The 17,577-nt window shown below is 33.7% G+C and overlaps 2 protein-coding genes across 3 annotated transcripts; both read left to right on the top strand.

Annotated features, from left to right (window-relative positions):
- The first annotated feature begins 8,774 nt into the window (after positions 1-8,774).
- LOC127809218 (annexin D5-like) lies at positions 8,775-12,347 on the top strand. Of its 2 annotated transcripts, none has more exons than XM_052347979.1 (6): positions 8,775-8,961; positions 9,839-9,984; positions 10,192-10,407; positions 11,285-11,500; positions 11,678-11,767; positions 11,901-12,346. In XM_052347979.1, exons 1-6 carry the CDS (start codon positions 8,778-8,780, stop codon positions 12,108-12,110), a joined length of 1,062 nt encoding a protein of 353 aa, XP_052203939.1. In that variant the 5' UTR covers positions 8,775-8,777; the 3' UTR covers positions 12,111-12,346. The 2 variants fall into 2 exon arrangements, with proteins under 2 accessions (XP_052203939.1, XP_052203940.1); XM_052347980.1 differs by lacking the exon at positions 8,775-8,961 and adding an exon at positions 9,383-9,574 and having other exon boundaries at positions 11,901-12,347.
- Positions 12,348-13,910: 1,563 nt separating this feature from the next.
- LOC127810530 (purple acid phosphatase 3-like) lies at positions 13,911-17,503 on the top strand. Its single transcript, XM_052350064.1, has 7 exons — positions 13,911-14,254; positions 15,991-16,147; positions 16,288-16,395; positions 16,523-16,650; positions 16,744-16,872; positions 16,982-17,049; positions 17,157-17,503. The coding sequence occupies exons 1-7, from the start codon at positions 14,066-14,068 to the stop codon at positions 17,374-17,376; spliced, it is 999 nt and encodes a 332-aa protein (XP_052206024.1). The 5' UTR covers positions 13,911-14,065; the 3' UTR covers positions 17,377-17,503.
- Positions 17,504-17,577: the final 74 nt, after the last annotated feature.

Consider the following 17,577-nt stretch of genomic DNA (forward strand, 5'->3'; position numbering starts at 1 on the left):
TGTTTTGAGTGTTTTCATTAAAAATAAACTCAAAACTCAAAACATATTTATTTATTTATTTATTTATATTTTATTATTATAATAGAAAAATATTATAAAATTCATTAACTTCAAAATGTAAATAATTTTTTAATAATTTATAAATATTAAATATTTTTAATTTACTAAATAATCAAATTTATTGAATAAAATTTTATTAAAAAATTATTTTCAAAATTTCAAAGAGAACGCGTTTTTTAATTTTCTGTTTTGAGAAATAATTTTTCAAAATAACAAAGAAAACGCATTTTCAATTTTCTAAAAACAGACTACCAAAACAAAAAATTAAAAATAAATTCAAAACTGAAAACTGAAAATTGAAAAGTAAAAAGAACGCAATCTAAGTTTTTAAATAATAACAAAACTATGAAATTATGGATTTTGATTTATTCAATAATCTTGAAAATGTGATACCTTAAATATTAATTAGTATTAAAAAACCCAAGTATTTGATAATCTTAAATATTTTTTTATGAATTTATTAAGATATTACATTTTCAAAATTATAATATAATTATTAAAGTAAAATTAATAATTAATTAATCACTACATTTGATTTGATACAAGTTTTGGAGGGAAAAAAATTCACCAATGATTGCTACTTGACAAAATACTTTAGTTGTGTTGTGCCCTGATAATTGAAAGGAATAAGTCTAAGCATTGCAGGGAAGTTTCCTTCGAAAGCTACTGCGGAATGACCCTTCGGAAGCTGTTGAGGAAGTTTCCTTCGAAAGCTCTTTCGGAAACTACTGGGGAAGGACCATTCGAAAACTGTTGGGGAAATTTCCTTCGGAAGCCTAATTCGGAATGAACCCTTTGGAAAGGCCACGTGTACTCCTTACTCGATCTCTATTAAAAGTCAAATCCAACTCTCAGAAAGGGATCCAAACATCGATATTTCTCTCCCACTTTCCTTCTGAAATTTAGTCTTCTTTTTCATTCATCGCGATTATTTTCTTTTGTTACTGACTTGAGCATCGGAGGGTCTTCACGGGAGGAAAATCCTGCGAGTCTTCTAATCATTGTTTGTCCACTACAGTTCCTTCGAAAGCCTCATTCTAAAGGGAGTCTACGGAAGTAGCATTAAGGATCCCTTCGGAAGTATCACTCCAGATCTTTTGGAAGCATCACTCATGTTCCTTCAGAAGCCTTATTCGGAATAAAGTCTTTGGAAGCTGCTGGGGAATGACCCTTCGGAAGCTCCTTTTGGAAGGACCAAAAACTCTTCGGAAGACCCCTCAAGAGCATCGCCAACTTGATCAGAACCTATTGCGAGCCACCCTTCGGAAGCCTATTGTGAGCTACCTGACTGCACTCTCACCCTGCAATTAAAACAAAATAAGAACAAATCATAATAAAATTTTTATATTTTTTTTATTTTAGTGAGGTTTATACTCGCCAGTGTACGAGTGCAGTTGTAGTCCAAATTTAAATTTATATTTTCTGGATGAATCCAGGTCGTCCACTGAGAGATTTATTTATGGAAAAAGAAAAAGAATGTCACATACACGCACACGCATTTGGACAAATTGGCAACAAGGTTTTTTTTATGAGTTTTTTTTTAGACAACAGATACTAGAAAATAAAGTAAGGCAAAAATTGAAATAAACATTAAACGTAAAAATATGAATTTGGATAGTGCTTGAGTTAAGACAATTTCAGTACCAACCCGTTGATTCCCAAATTTTAGCATAAAAAATTAGCAACATTAATTTAATTTCAGATATGAGGGTTTGTTATTAAATGCAATTAGAGATGATGATAGTTCTAGGTTAAGCAATCCCCATACATGATATGCGAGATTCTAATTTAAGCAACCACCATAAATCCAATTGCAATTAATACACAAAACAACTAAATTAATCATCTGGGTTTAGGTATGATAGCGTTTCCAGTTCTAGTAACTCTTATACATGGCATGAAAGCTCTAAGTTAGGCTTACGCTCCAATCCAAACCTAGTGATTTTTTAATAATTAATACACACTCATACTGAAATTTAAATTAATGTTACTTATTTAAAGCGCAGCTTTCTTTGGGAATCATTGGCGTTGGACACTGTCCTTGCCTTAACTCAAGATTAGATTTAACTACTCATTTTTATTTGAAAGTTAATTGACATAAATTTAAATAATTTAAATAACAGAATTTAAATGACAAGAAATTTAAAGGCATAAACTAACCGGCCATTTAGGCGGTGGATAATTAAATGACAAGAATTAAAATTGCAGAAATTTAAAGGCATAAACTAACCAGCCATTTAGGCGGTGAATAATTAAATGACAAGAATTAAAATTACAAAAATTTAAAGGCACAAATTAACCTGCCATTTAGGCGGTGAATAATAAAATAATAATAAATGATATAAGAATTTAAAAGAAGAAAGAAAAAAAAAGTAAGATTATAAAAGAAAGTACTAAAGAAAATGAGAAAGAACAAGAACAATTCTCAGAAAGAGAATTATAAGGAAACAACTAAACTTTTATTCAAGAATAATAATCACACTTACAAATGCAATCAAGTGATCTATTTATAGGCCACAAGATGCAATACAAACCACACAATTTCAATTATTCAACTAGACATAATTATATCTAATGGGCACTCACACACTTAAAGTTAAATGGATTTTAGCTATAATACACACCTAATATTAAATAGATTTTAGCTAAAATACATACCTAATAAAGCATTCATAAAGTTAAATGGATTTTAGGTATAATATCCACCTAATAGTTAAATGGATTTTAGCTAAAAAACACACTTAATAAAGCTCTCACATAAAAAATAAAAATAGATTTCTATAAATTGGTTTTTAATCTTTATTAGGATTAAAAATAATCCTTGGGTCTTCTCCAAATAATATCTTCCATGGGTTGCTCAAATTGGGCCTTAATTCTTCATGGGCTTGAATTCTTCATGGACTTTAATTTTTCATGGGTTTGATTTCTTCATAGGTTTGATTTCTTCATGGATTTGAATTCTTCATGGACTTGATTTCTTCATGGATTTGAATTCTTCATGGACTTTAAGTCTTCATGGACTTGAATTCTTCATGCCTAAAAAAAAATAAAAATAATTTAATATTATTAATAAATTATATATTATATATATGTATTACACATGGCACATATATATATTAGATTATATTATATATATATATTACATGCATGCATATAATGATATATATGTATTATATATAATTTTATATATTATTATTATTTACTTTAGAATTTCATTTCATTCATCTTTCAATTTAAACTTGCATATAACCATAAAATATATATTAATATCTAATTTAAACCATTTTTAAGATCAAAAGAAGGGTATAATTATAACAAATTTTTTATAAAATTAACCACTAATCACTACCCTTTAGAAGGAACCCTTCGAAAGCGTCTTTTGGAAAAATCCCTTCAGAAGCTCCCATTTATTTTGTAGCCAAATCTTCGATCAAGTTCCAAGACCAACGGCATCCACGTGCATCCCATTTTTAAAAATTTTAATTATTGTATTTTGACAACAACAAGTTGACTATCATACTTTAAAATATTATATTATAAGATATGATAGGATTAATGTTAAGGTTAAGATTATTCTTTTTACTAAGAATCATAGAAAAAATAAACACGGAAAAACACATCCACGAGATATATTAATTTTTATTAAAATTCTGATTACTCATTACCCATTTTTATTATATTTTTATATATTAAAATTTTGACTTCTCATTAGCTAGAGTTGTAGAATTAAATTACTGCAATAAATGCCTAATGTGTATATGTGGATGACGTTTTTGGACAAAAAAATTGTTGATTTTTCCCTTAAGACTATCATTCTTTTGTATATATTAAGATTGCTATTATTAGTTTCTATTGTTAATTTACCATTTTGATTACTTAACTGATTGTTAGTTTCTTAAGTATATTATTAGTTTACTATTTTAATCATTTATTGTTATTTTATGAAAAATTCAAGGGCTGTAAACACTAAACACTAATATATGTCAAAACTTTTTTAGAGTAATATTATATTTATAAATTTGTGAATTATTACGTATATTTGATTTGATAGAATTTGATCTCATAGTATGAATTTTATATTTTTTATAATTTTTTATATTAAAAAATATATTTATAAAAAAAATTATATTTTTTAAATTTACAGTTTACTCCACAATTTTTTTTTTACCTTTTTAGAAAAATATTATTTTCATGTCCTATAGAAAACGTCTCTCACTCTTATTTCCGTACAACGTAGATATCAACACTCAAATATAAAAACCCACCTCCTTCTCCCTGTCTCTCCCGTATCTCTCTCTCTCTCTCTCTCTCTCTCCCATTCCAAACCCATCTCATTCTTGTCCCTGCCTCCCCCATCTCTGTCTCTCTCTCACTCGTTGATGGACGGATGAAGCCGGTGACGGCTCTGTTGGAGGCGAATGACTGCCGCTGCAAAGCAGAAACAGTTCGGTCGCGGCTCCGTCAAAGGCAAAAATAGTTGCAACGTTGGCTGCCTTTAAATTTCCTTGAAATTTTGATCTACCCTTATGAGAAAATATTTTTCAGTAAAAGTGAGAAAATAACATCACGTGAATAAAAGTGAAAAAATAATTTACCTAAAAATACCTAAAATTTGGGTCAAAATTTGCATGGAAAATGTGACCAGACCCTAATTATTGCTTCAAAAGCCACTTTCCACCGGGGCTCCACACCTTTACAGGCTGTTTTGGGTGAAAAGAAAAAGAAAGAAAAAAACTACCATCAACCAAACACCTGTTTGGTCTCTTTCAAAAATTATTTTTTTTAACTGAGAAAGGCTGGTTTTAAGGTCCCATTCTGATATGAAATATCTTCTCTTTTTTATTTAAAAACTAATAATACTCATCGTTAAGATTCTAGTGGAAGAAGATTACATCTTTATACAAATGTTGTGGGGCAAATGATCGATGATACCAAAATATTATTATCTAGTTATAATAGAGCGATTTCTTTCTTAAAATTATACTATCCCTTCTATTATCTATGCAAACACCTTCTATTGTGGACTGAAACTCCTTTTAATTCTTAAAAAATAAATTAAACACTTCTAATTTAGATTATACGAAAATAAAAATAAGAAATATTTTTAATACAAAATAAAAATAAAAAATAAATACTTTTTGAAAAAATAAACACAAACAGTTTCTTGTGGGTAGCTTCTAACAACCAAACACTTGGAATCTACTACTACAAATACTTAGTTAATTCCAAGCTGGACTTCTGAGTCTTTTCTTAAATGATTTTCTTTGGTTAAAAGTGAGAAAAGGTTGTTTAGGTGTCTCAAGGTGATGTGACTCGCATTGAATATGGTAGTGATATAGTACTGTGATTGGATTGGACGGAGCATGCATTTTGTGAATTTTTTACCATTAGGTTGACTCAAGTTGACTAAAGTGCATACCGATACAACACAAATTAAGTGATTAGGTAGGACGCGTAGTCCCCACCCACGTGCATGGGCGCATCTCTTTTACTAACGGACAAATGCTATGTTACCCGCAAGTGAACAATATAGTACGCGAACAACATAGTACGAGCAACATGCCAAATTAAGTGATTGAGTAAATAGTGAATTTAATTTCTTATTTTATGTAATAGAATAAAATTTTTACCTATAATTTATCTTTTTCATCAAAATTGAGAGCACAAGCAGAACAACGTGATAATCCCAAGTTGACTCTATTGTATTCAATATTATAATTATTACATAATAATAATATTTATAAAATTATATATAATTTTTTGTATATATATTTTTATTCTTATTCTTTTTATAAATTCTATATATATATATATATTTTATTTATATATATATATTTGTCCCACAAATATTATTATTATATGACACTTGACATGCCATGTTAACATGAATATATTTCCTTTAGATTGATTTTATATGTTAGATAAAATTATATTTAATTGAGTTAATTTTAGATCTAATTACTTTAATTAAAAGAATTGAATGAAATTATAAATTTATTAAAAAATTAAATTATTTTCATGATTAGCCCTGTTTTTTAGTTACATTTAGTATAAGAAATATAAAAAAATTGTTATTAGACTATTATAATTACATAATGTCTTGTTAGAATTACATGGAATATTTAATTTCATGTCTTTCATGCCTTCAAAATTTTACATTAAATTAAATACTGTGACAATTCTAGATTTAATTTATTTTTGAAATAAATTATTAGCCATAGACTACTACTATCATAGCCCCATTTTTTTTTTAATTATCATTTTGTTTAAAAAATTAGCAGAACAACATTTGTGACATCTTAGAAGAATTTGTACAGATAAAATATTACCTAAATATGATGCCATAGCTAGCGGTGTTCCTTCCTTTACTTTTAAGGGTACATTCTCAAGGATCATTTTTTTTGTGCTCACTTGGCTTTTGATGGGTCTGTGACTGTTATTTTCAATCATTTATTAAAAGACAATTTTCATTTCCTATAGTATAACTAATCAAGTGTCATTCACTTATTAAATTTATAAATCAACCAAATAGAATAAAACCTTTTCAACAATAATAATAGAGTTTAATTGATAGGGAGAACTATTTGGGTTCTTAATTACTCCTAATAATGGCAAGGACATGTTCAACGGGGGACCAATCTAAGGTCGTCACCTGGCCCGAGTTTGGGAGGGACACATGGCAAGGACATCTCAACCGACCGGCTAAACCTATTCTTCAACAAAGATTCTTCGAATTCCTCGATATCAATTATCACTTCGGGGATCATGGAGATAGGGATTATCTATAACGTCCCGCATCGAGCAATAGGAAGGACTGGAATAACTTATCCTGATGGGCCTGTATAAACTTCCCAATGGATCACCCATCCTTGAGCTTCCCCAGCTCAAATACGCTTAATCTCAGAGTTTTTTGCCTACATTTATCCCAAAAAGTATACAGCTGGTGTTGTTTCATTCTTTACTTACCCTCGATATATACTACCCTCTTCTAGGCTCTTAGGGTATTACACTATCCCAAACCCCTCGGAGACGATTACCATATCCATATCTTCAAGATCATGGCTCCGCAAGGGAAGGGATCAGGATCCCGGCGATTCGAAAAGAGAAATCTTATCTTAACAAGAGGATAAAAAGAAGGCAACAGAGACGAGTAAGGAGATTCCTCTCTTTTTCCAAAATTCTCTACTGCTTACCAAAAAAACTCGTGACCAATTGGTGAACTGACTTGATCGTTGAAGGGATCACGGGGAGCAAGTCCTCGACTTCATCTTTCGCAGGTACTAGGACTAAGGCAAGAGAAGGTGATCGATTTCCGCATCATCATTTAGCCCCCATTGTGGGGCCTAGACATTTTTCTTTCTATCTCTCCAATACACTTTACCTCGACGTTCAAATTCTCTCTCTATCTTAATGGCAATTAATTATAATGCACCAATCTCGGGTTGCCAATGGTAACCTTGCCCTAGAGACGAGTTAGAATAATCCCTCGATGAGCCAACAGGGGAGAGAACATAGCCTAGACAATCCTCCTTCCCCCTCGATCGGATTATTCTTTTAGAGAATCAGGTCCAATGTCTAACGAAGTTGCTCATTGGCTTCCTGGACCACTAGCACCAGCAGACCTATTATTTTCAAGTAAAAGAAAGACAGGAGTCCCCTACTAGAGAAATGATCTTGCCCGTGTAAGGCAGACCCTCGAGCACGAGGGCAAAAAGATAGACAAGAAGAGGCTGAAAAATCTTCCAGCATGTCACATGCATAGAAGAGAGAAAAGAGGCAAAAGAAAGTGATTAGCTTCCGTATCATCATCAGTACAACTAGAACTCATAATTTTAAGTGCTTAAGATGAGTATTTAGTTTGTATCGATCGTAGAGCTATGGGTGATTTAGTAAAATTATTTTGTGTATAATATAATCCATCAAATAGTGAAATATTTTTTTAATTATAATCCATTTTATTAAGTTTCCTTTTTGGGTAATCAATTTTTGTAGGTTATAATCAAATTTAATCGATGACGAAAATTTCATTTTGTTATGTGACATGATATGCTGAGTAAAAAAAAATTATCGGGATGTATGATTTTGGTTCAATGATATGGCCAATTGACTAAGCTGGCAAAAGTGAAAGTCTTCGTCAAGGTCAATGTACTCCCTGGATTGGATTAAAATTAATTAAAGGAGGAGCCATATAAAGGACTACTGCCAAATGGGACACAAAGTGAAATCTTCTTTTCAGGATTTCAGAATATTTTATTTTCCAGTGGCCATCGCTATTTGGCCCCTTAATATGTCTCAAGCGACCAGAGATCGAACCCACGTAGAATGAGATGACCAAAAAACTAACGGGGTCAACCTTAACCGCTGAGCTGTTTTTTAATTGAGAATAAATGGATTTATTAATATATAATAAATATTATAAACTGATGTACAATTAAAAATATTTTATAAATTATTTTTATTTTGAGGCCAAAATTAAAGCTTTACTATTCTACTGAATAATATTTTATCAAGCAATAAAGTAATAGGTAACATATTATTTTGACGTATGTATTCGAACTAAAATTTATTTCTCAATAATATTTACTGTACATTGGAATAAACAGTGAACCTATAAAGAAAAAAGTTATTAAAATATTTCAATATGAAATTCGAATTTGAATATTCTGTAATCCATCAGTTTCCTGTATATATAAACCCATGAGAAGGTGGCCTCTCTCATGCATACTCAGAGAGAGAGAGAGATGGCAGCAGAGACAGGGAGCCTTCCTCCATTTTCTAGCTCTGATATGGCCATGGAGAGTGTTCCTCCATTTTCAAGCTCTGCCATGGCCACAGAGAGTGTTTTTGCAGTATCTTCTTCTGCTGAGGGAGATGCCACTAAATTGAACCTTGCTTTTAAGGGTAACAACAACTTATGGTTTAACTCTCTCTTCTGAGCTTCTAGTTTGCTCCTTCTCATGCTTTCCTTGGCTTCCATATGATGCTTTCCTTGTCTTAGTTCTCTCTCTCTCTCTCTCTCTCTCTCTCTCTCTCTCTCTAATTTTTTTAACTTATATTTTACTCTTTTACTGGCTTTAAGTTATAGGGTAAATTCCATATGCGATTTAGTTCATTTTACAGACACTTCTGGTAATTTTTAATATTTTAGGTCCTCATTATTTATTTCTATTTTAATAGCCCCTCAATTAGTTCAATAGCCTCCATTGGATCTTTTTGTGATTATATTTTAGTATATGGAGTCAAAAACAATTTGTCTGGCCTCTTAACATATAAAAGAGATTGTTTGAAAAAAAAAAAAACATAAACTATAAAAACTCGAAATATCAAAAGAAAACGTAACCAAAGTCATGAGTGGTAGTAGAATTTATCCTAAACTATATACTTCCACTATGTTTAAAACTAGAGTTTGTAGAAGGAAATGACGAAGATTAAAATAGATCTCTTTCTGTGGATGTAAAGATGGAAGTGTTTCATGATCTGAGAGAACCACTTCCCGGCAATGGCTCTGAATATGGTTTCTTGGTTTTCGTTTTTTTTTTTTTTTGGGTCCTTTTCTTTTCCTTCCACAAATCCTCGACCCAGACACTGGCTTGGGTTCTTCATGAATAAGTTTTTTTCTTGTCATTTTGACTTAAATTGTCACGTGGCAAGGCATCTCAGAGAGACAGTAGATTTGAACAATATTACTAACATCAATTGGGCTTTACTTCTGCTTGTTACTTGACTTCATAGTGTGATCTTCATAGAATTCGACTGGTTCTGATGCTTGTTTATTTAGGCTATAGCTGTGATTCTGGAACAATCCTAAACATCCTTGCCCGGAGAAATGCATCGGAGCTTGCTCTCATCGCTAAAGAGTACAGAAACATGTACTCTGAAGACCTCAAGGAGCGCATGTCTTCTGAGCTTAGTGGTGATCTCAAGGTACAAGACAAGGACTATAAATTTCTTCACTTTTCTTTCTTCTGAATCTTTTGTCCACAATTTAATTTGATTTCGAACCAGACAAAGCAAGACGATCACAAGCTTCAAATATTTGAAATCTGAACTAGCAGGAACTACTTGTGCATATATGTGAAGATAGTTTATTTCTATGTCCACTGTTAGTTGAAGCTAGAACTGTGATTTCAGAAAGCAGTGTTGCTGTGGATGCATGATCCAGCAGGACGCGATGCCACTGCATTGAGTCAGGCTCTGAGCGGCGTTCCGGATCTCAAAGGTGCTTCTGAAGTCATATGTTCTCGTACTCCATCCCAGATGCAGCAATTCAAACAAGCCTATCATGCCATGTTTGATGTTCACCTTGAGCATGATATTGACCAGAAAGCATCGCGTGATAATCGGAAGGTTTTGTTCCCCTCTTGTCATAATTTGTGCTGCATGCCAATTTAGCAATGAGACTGCATATTTCACTGATTTTAGAAAGTCTTGAGAGCTCGAGAAGATGACCGACGGGCATATCGAATGGGAGCAAAAAGACGAATTTGCCCCCACGCCCTGCTCTCTCCTTTCCCCTCCCATGAATTGTCCCGCCCCTGCTCTCTCCTCTCCCCTCCCATGGCCGGTACCTGGCCGCTGCCGTCGCCTTGCAGCCACGCCTTGCTGCCGTCACCTCGCCCCCGTTGCCTCGCAGCCTCGCCTTGCCGACAGTCGATGCCGACAGTGGCTACATTGACTGTCGGTGAGGCGAGACGACGATGGCAAAGAGGCAACCGTAGTGAGGCACAGTGGTGAGGCGACGGCAGCGGCGAGGTGGTGGCCATGGGAGAGGAGAGGAGAGAGCAGAGGTAGGGGCAAATTAGCCATTTTGCCCCCATTCGGTGAGACGCTTGATAGGGCTGTCTGGCCCTGTAAAACGACTCCACTGATTTTGCTTGCTCTCTGGCACCCCAGTTAATTTCTCAAAGAACTTATCGTTTCCTCGCATATATATACAGGATCGGATTCGTTAAGGTTTTGTTCATCAGTCTACATGGAAATTAAAATACATTGTTTGTAGCCTCTTTTAATTGATTGTTTCTGAGTCCACTTCATATAGCAACATTTTTGCTGGTTCAGGGTCTCCAATCCTTTTATATCTTTCCCTAACAAGGTCAAACTCTTGTAACAGTTGAAACCCATATGGCCACAGCTTTTGAGATTTGGCAATAAGACGATTTATGAACATGTTAAAATGACTATTGATTCGGGATTTTTTTTTATTTTTGTTTTCCTTTTTTCATAGTTGCTACTTGCATATCTAACCAAGACTCGCTCCGAAAGCAAAGATGTTGATGAGACGCTGGTAGAAGTGGATGCCAGAATTCTCTATCAAGCTGGGGAAAAGAAAATAGGAACTGATGAGGACACCTTCATACGCATTTTCAGCGAAAGAAGCTGGGCTCATTTAGCTGCTGTTAACTCTGCTTACTTCAGGATGTATGGGAATTCATTGAAAAAGGTGGATCTCCAATTGGAATAATCTGTTGAAAAAGCGGATTTTATAAATTTTCTGTGGAAAAAGAAAACTGAAGATGAAGTAGAAAATTGGAAAATGTTTTCTATAACTATCTAAACGAGTACTGTTTGTTTGTTATTCTTCAAAAATGTTGCTTAAACAGGGTTTAACTCACTGCAGGCAGTAAAGAATGAAACATCTGGGAAATTCAGGTTTTCTCTTTTGACAATCTTACAATGTGCTGAGAATCCTGGCAAGTACTTTGCAAAGGTACAGCAACAAGTATCATATTTCTGCTTTCAAAAATTTTTCATTTCCCTAATGTATGCTATTATACCTTTGCAACGCTGAATTGAGAAGCGAATTTGCAGAGACTGAAGAAAGAATTTTTGAAACTTTGCAGGCTTTGAACGCGGCAATGAAGGGCCTGGGAACCGATACAACAACACTTACTAGGATAATTGTGACAAGGGCTGAAGTTGATATGGGGAATATAAAGGCAGAGTACGGGAAGAAGTTTGGGAAATCATTGAATGATGCTGTTCATTCGGATACATCAGGCGATTACCGGACCTTTCTTCTTGCTCTCTTAGGCCCTGGCCAGTCCGGATGAATTTGCAAACAGTGTTTGGAGTGTCTCTGCTAAAGGGTTGCTGTAGTGTGTGTGACATAATATTTGATCTTATGTTAGAGTGTGTTTGTTTCTGGTTGTGTTTTTCAGGTTGGTAGATGATGATGCCTGTGTGACTCTGGTTGCTACGTTGTGTATACTCTTTCTTAATAAGCTTCTACTTCTTATGGGTTAAAAATGACTCAGCGGGGGAACAAATCCCCTTTTTCTTCTTGTTCTTGATCTGATCTCATTCGATTGCATACTATAAGCTTCAGTAGAAGCTCGAATCTTACTTTTTTCATGACATAACAGTTTCTTTGCCAAAACACACGAATAAAACTGTGAACAAAACGACCATCTACATTTTCTAATATATCCTCACAAGGGAGTTACTCAAATGCTATTACAAACAATCACTAAAATAAATATAATTTAATTAAGTCGGATCAAAAGAGTCTACATGGAGTTGAAAGTTAGGTAAGAAAAAGCCAACTCACTCAACAAACTATTTTAATTCTCAAAACTAGGTAATTAATAAAAACTCAAGGAAACAGTTCCATAAACTTGTTCTCAAAATGTCTTTAAAAATTTGCCTCACAACACCACCGTTTTGAGAAATAATCAACAAGATATTTTCAAAAGTTCCAAGAATTATTTGCTATATATATATAGACACAGACAGCCACATGAACAAGCAGTACTGATGAGGAGAGGAGCAATCAAGCTCTCCATGATTGTTGTGGATAAAGTATATTAAAGAATGGGAGCGTTTGGATAAGGAGTGAGGCTTGAGTCCATAATGAACCTCACAACTCTCATCATCTGCAGACTGCAGGCAATCTCAAACAGCTCATCTCCCCCAACTCTTTCCAATCAGAGAGAGCTCCCCGTTAATGCCCACCGCCATTTCAATATTATTATACTTCCTGTTCTTCCATTGCCTTGCATTCAAACTCATCTTTCACTGGTTAATGCTCTTCATGCAAATCCCACCCAACATTATTGTGCTCAAAGTGAAATTGGAATCCATGGCTTGATTTGTTTCTGCTCCAACTCTGTGGACTGCATGCATCAAAAAGAGCCAAAATAATAATTTAAGTGAAAAGGCATCAAAGTGTAAAGCTATCGTTATCAATTCATTTATCGTTATATTAGGAATTATTTTTAAATAAATAATTTCGTAAAAACTGTTTCTTCTTTTTTTTATCTTGTTCTTGGAGGTTTAATTGGCTTGCATTTTGAAAATTTTCCATAAAATAACATTATAATATATTATTAAATTCCATAAAATCACAAGTTAATTATGCTTTGTTACATTAAAAAAAGTGAATATATTATTAAATTTATCTTTATTTTTAAGTTTATCAAAACTTCACCATTATAATATATTTAAAATTATATAACTATATTATATTTTAGTGTATAAAGTGTTTCTAAAAAATTAAAAATAATTATAACTATATAATGTAAATTTCATTTATTTATTTTTTAATTTTTACATATGAAGCACCACTCTACTAATTGGTTTTGACACTAAATTAATCAAAATGATCCGTGAGATCGGTCATATTTGAGAGTGTCGTTTCCGTCACGACATTGAAATACTAATCCTAACAGACCAATAATTTATCCCATGAGATAGACAACTGGGACCCAACAAAAGTTGATGCTTTCTTTCAAGAAAAATTAAAAATGAAAAAATTGATGCTATCTTATGCTCATATATATGCTGATTCCATTATCGGCACCCCCCACCAGCCCGTCGCCCCACCTAATGAATTAGTTTTAGCTGTTTTGGGTGTTGCATTGGCTTTGGGCCCCCACACCCACTTAACCTATAAAAGAAGCGATTTTATTCTCCAAACCCAACGAAACTTCCTTTTTCAAACTCTTCCTCTCTTTGTTTCCCTCTGTTTCTTCTTCCATCGGCCATCCAAAAGCCAAGCACTATCATCATGATGAAGCTCTTCTCTTCTTCCAGACTCTCTGTTTTTCTTCTTGCCGTCTTCTTGGCTCTCGCCGGCGCAGGCGCCGAGCTCCGGCGGTTGGACCACCCGGCCAAGGCTGATGGGTCGCTCAGCCTTCTGGTGGTTGGTGACTGGGGGAGAAGAGGAACCTACAACCAGTCCCGGGTTGCTTATCAGGTCAGATACAATATATATATATATATAATACATATACATTCATATATATACATATCTTGATCGATCATATTGCTTTTAATTGCAGTTCAAGAAACATACAAATAGCATTAAATATATAGTAAAAACCAGAGAGTTATGATCTCTTCTACACACGCATACATACATACATATATATATATATATGCAACTCTGTTAAGAGCAATACTTCACTGATCTAAAATCATATTTTTTTTTGTATTGCCATTGGGTGCTAGGTTGATGTTAGATAATAAGTATTGATGATGAGTTTAAGATTTCAAGTTTAAATCTTAAATATTTCGTCAATATCCCATCTAGATAATTGAATAATGACAAATCACAAAAGTCTAACGAGATGAATTCAATCCCTTAAACAATCTTAATGATTTATTCAAGCCAATGCAAGAGATCATTGACCTATTACGCTTTTAAAACTGATTTCTCTTACCCTTGACATTGAACTAATGTTTTTTTATGAAAGAAATAATATTTAATTTCATGTACTTAATCTAATCATATTACTGGATATATATATATATGTATGTATCATATCATAGTGGTTTATTGGAACATGAATTGATAGGTTGAATTGATTAGTTTACATATATATATATAACGATAATGGGTTCTTAATTAATTTGCATATATTATCTCAATGACGCATTTGAATTGATGCGATGGGCTTCCTTCCGGTCCAGTAGTTACTGCCTAGATATGTATCATCATCATGTGGTTAAATATTAATTTATGAAGTTCTCCAAGGTCTTGGAACATGTTTGCTTGATTATATATTATAATATTGCTAAATTAACTGTCATCAGTACCAATTAATGCTAAGTGGCCTTCAACTCATGTTGCTTCTCATCAAACATAAAAATAAGAATCGATCGAGGTGATGAGTCCAATATACTTAGTCTAATCATTAATGTTATTATAAGGTTTAGTTTGTCACTATTGATTTGTGTCACACTACAATATACTGTTCGCTAGTTTAAAACAAGACTATGGCAGATACCTTAGAATCAAATAATATTGTTGTAAATAACATTAATTTATGACAAAAACGTATATAATCGGTAGGTGGAGAGATATTGGGGTTGGCCACATATACGATAGAATATTAGGAGCATTATTCGATGCAGATTCTGATAATTGCCGTATCGACAGTAGTAGGAGACAAGTTTAGTGAAAGCTTCAAGGGGTGTGGGCCGTGGGGCAAGGGATATGCCTATGGGGCCACAACTTTTAGTTGTTTCTTGGAGTCCACGTCATCACATCACATCTACAACAGTTGGTTCATTGACCATTATTTAATTTAATATATTATTTAATTTTGTCATGAATGTCTCTGTGTGGTGATGATTTTCTATTATTTTATTTAGGCTTTTAATTTGCTTATTCATATCTGGTCATTATCAATGTTGATGGGAGAAGGGCATTGCTGAGATATATACATGAGAGGTGCCATCAATATTCCCATCCCATTATATATGTATGGTGCGGCTTCTTTGTGATTCATTGGCACCTTTGCAATTATTGGCATCATAGATTGCGATTGGAAGTTTGGTGGATTTTTAAAACTTAAATGAGGTGTCAAGTTTTGATTGGGTTAATAATAAACGTGTTAAATGTTAAATTTATGTAATAAAATATATTAACACTTATATTGAGTTTTTTCCATGCATGCATGGTTCACTCTTTTAGTGTGCATTTTGCAGATGGGTAAAATAGGAGAGAAGATGGATATAGATTTTGTCATCTCCACTGGGGACAACTTTTACAGCAATGGATTAAAGGGCGTAAACGATCCAGCATTTGAGGAGTCCTTCACCAATGTTTACACTGCCCTCAGCTTACAAAAACAGTGGTATTCGGGTACGAAATTCCATTCCATTTAAGTAGAAAGAATTGATGAGTTGGTGACTTTTCAATCCCATACGTTCCTTCCCAAACACATGCATTAATAAAAAATAAAAAAAAATCATATACATTTGCTTGTGCTTAATTTGCTGCAGTTTTGGGCAACCATGACTATAGAGGAGATGCTGTGGCACAGTTGAGTCATGTCCTAACAAAAAGAGACAGCAGATGGCTCTGCATGAGATCTTTTATTGTTAATGCAGGTGGGTAGGTGTGTGTGTGTGGGGGGGGGGGGGGGATGAAATTACAATATTGGGACTTTATTCTTAATTTGTTCTAATTTAAAATTTGTGTTGTTTTGGCGATTAATGGGTATTAATTAATTTGCAGAATTCGTAGAATTTTTCTTCGTAGACACCACTCCCTTCCAAGATAAGTACTTCACCGATCCAGAGGATCATGTCTACGATTGGCGAGGCGTGCTCCCACGTCAACCTTACCTCTCTAATCTCTTAAAGGTTAAGTCCATATATATGTAACCAAATTACGCTTTGGTTTAAACAAATGTATATATAATGAATATATTGAACCATCTTTTCTTCTGCGTACAGGATTTGGATTCAGCCTTGGGGCAGTCAAATGCAAAATGGAAAATTGTGGTTGGGCATCATACAATTAGAAGTGCTAGCGTCCATGGTGACACCCAAGAGCTTGTTTCCAAGCTTCTCCCAATACTTCAGGTAGCTTAAATTAGAAAATAAATAAATGCAGGGGCAATTTAGACCGGCCTATTTATTCAAAGATTGTACCTGCTCAACTAATCAATTTGATGATATTTTTCCCTTTCAGGCTAACAACGTGGATTTTTATGTGAATGGACACGACCATTGCTTGGAGCACATTAGTAGTCCCGATAGGTATTTTTATTTAATATATTCACCAAATTACCATATTAAGATACTTAACTAATGTTGGGGAAAATACTTCATGGATCCGGGTTTGTGTTTTATGAAACTCTTGTCAGTGCACTGCAATTTTTCACAAGTGGTGGAGGATCGAAGGCATGGAGGGGCGTATTTAGCTGGCAGAACCCTAAGGAAATGAAGTTTTACTATGATGGGCAAGGTTTCATGAGCCTGCACATTACTCCCACTGACGCTCAAGTTGTGTTCCATGATGTCTTTGGCACTGTTTTGCACAAATGGAGTGCAACCAAGCAACAACCCTACTACTCTGCTCTTTAATTGAACAATTAATTTATCAAATTGTAGCTAAAGATCCTATATATTGTGATTAACTGTTGTGTTGTGTTGTTTCCATGGGCCATGGCGCCATGCCATGCATGCTTAAGACAACAATGATTTGATTCTAGTAGTAGTCGCTATGTTAATTAGTAGTAGAAAAAGCAACTGGATCTGGAAGCATCAAAACTTCCATTTATTTAG

This window comes from Diospyros lotus, chromosome 9 (genome assembly GCF_014633365.1).
Source record: "Diospyros lotus cultivar Yz01 chromosome 9, ASM1463336v1, whole genome shotgun sequence".
NCBI classification, from domain to species: domain Eukaryota; kingdom Viridiplantae; phylum Streptophyta; class Magnoliopsida; order Ericales; family Ebenaceae; genus Diospyros; species Diospyros lotus.